The sequence below is a fragment of the Protobothrops mucrosquamatus genome, unplaced genomic scaffold (genome assembly GCF_001527695.2).
Source record: "Protobothrops mucrosquamatus isolate PMUCROS unplaced genomic scaffold, P.Mucros_1.0 scaffold605, whole genome shotgun sequence".
NCBI classification, from domain to species: Eukaryota; Metazoa; Chordata; class Lepidosauria; order Squamata; family Viperidae; genus Protobothrops; species Protobothrops mucrosquamatus.
Genome location: NW_015386903.1, coordinates 860,832 through 866,107, shown reverse-complemented (window position 1 = coordinate 866,107; position 5,276 = coordinate 860,832). Strand labels below are relative to the sequence as shown.

The following is a 5,276-nucleotide window of genomic DNA, read 5'->3' as shown; positions in this document are numbered from 1 at the left end:
TGGTGGAGGAAGAGGAGGAAGGGGAGGAAGAAGGGGGAAGAAGAGGAGAAGAAGAGGAAGAGGAAGACGAGGAGGGGGAGGAAGAAGAAGGGGGAAGAAGAGGAGGAAGAGGAAGGGAGGAAGAGAGGAAGAAGAGAAGGAGAAGGAAGAAGAAGAAGAGGAGGGGGAGGAAGAGGAAGAAGAAGGGGGAAGAGGAGGAGGAAGAGGAAGGGAGGAAGAAGGGGAGGAAGAAGAGGAGGAGAGGAAGAAGAAGGGGAGGAAGAAGAAGAGGAGGAGGAGGCGGCGAAGGGATTTGCGCGAGAGAAGCGGGGCCAAAAGCAGCCGCGGAGGCTGCAAAGTCCGGGCGCCCCAACCGACAGTCTGACCCTCTGCCCTCCTCCTCCTCCTCCGCCCCACGACCCGCGGCTAAGAGAGCCCTCCTCCCCCACGTCTGGCAGCCGGACCCCGCCGGCTCCTGCTCGCCTGAGCTGCCGGTCGTAGCGCTGCTCCTTCAGGCTGAGCCGGCCCGCCGCTCGCCCGGACGCCATGACGCCGCTGGGCCTCCTGCGCTTCCCCGCGCCGCCGGAGAGGGCGACCGAGAGCGCGGCTTCTGCGCCTGCGCGGAATCCCGCTCGTTGCCTGGGATTCCCCGTGGGATGCTGAGGGAAGATGCGCTTTGAAATGCAAAAGGCGGGTCAAGCCAGAACCGCCGGTCAGAGGGAATAATTGTAATTCACACACACACCCCGATGCTCATGAGGGCAGCCCTGTAGGACAGTGTTTCTCAACCTTGACAATTTTAAGGCATGTGGACTTCAATTCCCAGAATTCCACAGCCAGCAATGCTGGCTGTGGAATTCTGGGAGTTGAAGTCCACATGCCTTAAAATTGTCAAGGTTGAGAAACACTGCTGTAGGAGGAAGGTCGTAGTGCGGATGCAGGCTTGCCGGAGAGGGTGTCTGCTCCTCATGGTGCGGTCACCTCTTTGATCATTTGTGTCCCATTAAAAACAGTATTAAGAGCTCAGTGCTCTTAATGTCAATGCCAAAGCAGGCTCAGATTGTGCATTCTCTGGACTACAACATAAATTGCTTCACAAACCAGACCGCTGTTCCCACACATATATTTCAAAATGGGCTGTTGAAATGGTGTTTCTCATTATCTAATCCAGCGATAAATTGTTTTATGACACCTTACTCTTCACTAAGAGATAATAACATAGGAGGAACTAAATTCATATTATTGCTCTTGTTCAAGGACAGTGTTATGCCTGTGCTGTGGAGACTCATTTGTCCTTGAATGGAGTAGTGATGAGATTCCGTTCATCAAATGTGTGTGCCTGTGAAAACGCACACTCTCAACACATACAAACACACATACAAACAAACTTGCAGGCTTCAGATAACCAGCACCTTTGTTTTTAGGAGATGTTTTAAGTCAGAAAAGTTTACAGATGTCCTGAAAAATGTAACATCCATTCAGAAGGTTCAAAAAACCAACGTATAATCTACATTTGCATTTTGCATTTAATCCATACTTTGATTAAGATGCAATTGGCTTGATGTACATGTAATGCTGACCTATCAAGTCTATTTATTGTGCAAGGGAAACTGGCCTGTTAACTGGAGTCTTGATACTTAAAACAGCTGCTTTTATTATACCATAATTCCAGGTGAAATTATAAATGGACCATGGTTCAGAAAGTTTCAGTCTATAAGACATTGATTTATTTACTTTATGGCAGTCTGTAGTATCATGAAGTCTATAATTAATGTGTTAAATTTTTCAAATGGTACAAAACATTGGCTTAGGTCTAACAAATTCAAAAAATTGTTTCTCATGCTAATTCATATGTGCTATCCCCCAACCCTTCATCCCATAAGCACAAATCAATCAGAAATCTGCATTCTGATCCCAGAGTGTTTTGAACAATATATTCTGAATCCCAACTCTGTTTCAAACAATGAAAAAAATCCTTGCTTCTGCTCTCCAACTGGCTTTAAATTCAGCAGAACTATTAATCACCTTAGGATAATCAGCCATCCCTAAGACTTCTTCAGAGCTGAAATGTCCACACGCCAAAGTCTCTCGTGTCTCATGCTGTCCTTGTTGATGGGCATCTTAACCTGAAGAATTACAATCGGTAATCTGCACATGAAGGAAAAATGCAGTAGTTTTATCTTTTCCTGGGACAGGCACACATATAAATTCTAGTTGTGCAAAGTGGATTTGAGAGAGGAATTCGTTGCTGTCTCTTTAAGAGCCCAACACTGTCCTGCAAGTGAGCGCTTATAAAGGCAGGTAAGCTGATGCGCTTGGATTAAATGATCTGGCAGCCAGGCAGAAGGAAGCAGCCCACAGAATGACAGGCCATAACTGCTGGGGATACGGTCAGAAAGATGNGACGGCACCCTGAGGAGGGCCTCTCTGTGGGAGCGTATCGGCCGGTGGGAGGTAATCTGTGGCAGAAGGCGGTCTCGGAGGTAACCAGGTCCAATGCCATGGTGCGCTTTAAAGATGGTGATCAACACCTTGAAGCGCACTCGGAAGGCCACAGGCAGCCAGTGCAGCTCGCGCAGCAGCGGCGTTACATGGGAGCGACACCGCCCGCGCGGCCGCATTCTGGACTAACTGGAGCCTCCGAGTGCTCCTCAAGGGAAGCCCCATGTAGAGAGCATTACAGTAGTCCAGGCGGGAGGTGACAAGAGCATGGGTGACTGTGCGCAAGGCATCCTGGTCCAGAAAAGGCCGCAACTGGTGTACCAGGTGTACCCGGTAAAACGCCCCCCTGGCCACAGCCGTCAACTGGTCGTCCAGTGTCAGCCGTGGATCCAGGAGGACCCCCATAGAACAATGTACTCCATAGAAAGCCTCTAACACATTTAAATCTTGCAACATTTTAAAGACTTGCTTAAAATGAATACATTTGAGTATGCTTTCCAATTTGTAGATTCACATAAATAAAACCAATAATTCCAATCAAACCATTTCAGGGTTAGTCTATACAAATCTCTGTTATTTAAAGATGTACAACTTAACATCTCAGTTGATTTTACCATGTTATAAAAATGGTCTCAATGAGATGAACAATGGCATGTGAATATTGACAAAGCTTCAACACAGGTATATACGGAAATGATCAAAATTGGTAAGCAGTAAGGGTTACATATCAAAATAAACTTATAGCACAAGAAAGTATTTCACACATTTTTGTTCCATATTCCCACCAAGTTTGAAATTGGCCTGAAATTATGCTTTTACCAACCTTAAAACACTGAAAATAAAACAGAGAAACAAAAATAGCTATAGAAACAAATGTACTGTTGATTTTATACAAATATTCATTTGAATGTAGTGAAAGAATTAGGAAAAGTCAACATTAATGGTTTTTATTCATATATTAAAGTGGAGCTTGAAGTTTGTAAGTATTTTATTTATTGGAAAAACAACTATGCTTTTGTATGTTTCTATAGCTCAGTGATGGCGAACCTCTTAGAGACCGAGTGCCCAAACTGCAACCCCAAACCCACTTATGCATCATTGAGTGCCAGGTGGATGTGGCCCATTGGCTGGGTGTGGCCAATTGGGTGGGCGTGGCCCATTGGGTGGACGTGGCTGCGGTGGTAACAGCAGACTGGGTGGAACTAAAAAGTTCAATCAATCAATTCCAACTTTGCAAGATCTTTTTTTTTCCTGCGAGAAGTTGAAATTGACTGATTGAATCTTTTTTTTTTTTGCACATGGCAGCAGAGGCCTAAAGTGAAAAGGTTTTATAAAACCCAGCTGAAGGCCTAGGACTGGGGCGACGGCGCGCGTGCCCACAGAGAGGGTTCTGTGTGCCGCCTCTGGCACCCGTGCCATAGGTTCGCCACCACTGCTATAGCTTATACCGTAAGAGGTATATTCAATGAGACAAATATTAGCAAATATTTGGAGAAAGCATATTACCTGTTTCCAACATCTTCCCCAGTGACTGGATTCCCATCTATGATTGTAAATGATCCAATACCTTAAAGAAACCAAATCAGTGATCACATCAAACCACAACTTTACTGGGGACCCATTACAATTTTTAAATGTCACCTGTACCTGGCAGAACTAGGTTTTTGAGGACTTCTGTTCCGGTGGCTGTTGCAGTTATCACACAAATGTGAGCAGATTCTAAAGCCTCTTGTCCATGATCACCCCATAACCTGCAACATCAAGAAATATGACTTTCAAGACCAACAACTAGAGAGAATGCTATAGGAAACTGACATATCACCAATGGTTGCTTTAAAATATGGTTAATAAAGCTACTTCATTGGACAAACATTTCTGACTTTAAAACATAAGAGAAAAAAAAATGTATCGAAAGACAGTATATAGACAGTAAAACAGAAGCATAAAATAAATGAACCAAAAATAAAACAAATATAAAAAACAATAGGTCAAACGTATTTATTGCTGCAGCCTCATAGATTTCCTGAAATGAGGATTTTATTATGTGTTTGTTTATATACACTGCATTATTTACATATTATATTTATAGATGGATGGATGGACAGACGGAGAGACACACAGATAAATATTGTGTATGTGAAATGAACAAAACATATTTGAAATGGAAATATATTTATTATACACACAGCATGTTTATGTGTGTGTATATAATACTCTACATATGTAACGTTCCTATACAGGAATATTTTATGTACCGCACCTAGACACTTGCAGATATGCATATACATGTAAGACCTACATGTAACATGTGCATATACATGCATGGATAGAAGATGCACATACAACTAGATATGCAAATATAAAACATGCACACTGGTTCTTATCTCTGGAACGAAGGATAAACAAATAAACAAACAAGGAATCCGGAAATAAGAAACCAAGAGAAGAAACAGGCCAATGAATGGCCATCCTCCATCCAGTGGATCCAGGCAAACAGGAGCCAGAGGAGGAGGAAGAATGGAAGAAGAGGAAGAGGAGGGGGAGGAAGAGGAGGGGGAGGAAGAAGGATGAAGAGATGGTGGAGGAAGAGGAGGAAGAAGGGGGAAGAAGAGGAGGAAGAAGACGAGGAGGGGAAGAAAGAAGGAAGAAGGAGGAGGAGATGGTGGAGGAAGAGGAGGAAGGGGAGGAAGAAGGGGAAGAAGAGGAGAAGAAGAAGAGGAGGAGGAAGAGGAAGACGAGGAGGGGGAGGAAGAGGAGGAGGAAGAGGGGGAGGAAGAATGGAAGAAGAGGAGGAGGAGGAAGAAGGAGGAAGAAGGGGAGGAAGAAGAGGAGAAGGAAGAAGAAGAGGAAGAAGA

At 44.3% G+C, this 5,276-nt stretch overlaps 1 protein-coding gene across 1 annotated transcript in view; it reads right to left on the bottom strand.

The window, feature by feature from the left end:
- Window positions 1-549, bottom strand: part of NAE1 (NEDD8 activating enzyme E1 subunit 1) — a 13,433-nt gene extending 12,884 nt beyond the window's left edge. The window contains exon 1 of the mRNA XM_015817549.1: window positions 463-549. Coding sequence (XP_015673035.1) covers window positions 463-527 — 65 coding nt within the window. The 5' untranslated portion in view covers window positions 528-549. The remainder of the gene's footprint in view (window positions 1-462) is intronic.
- Between the last annotated feature and the right edge of the window lie 4,727 nt (window positions 550-5,276).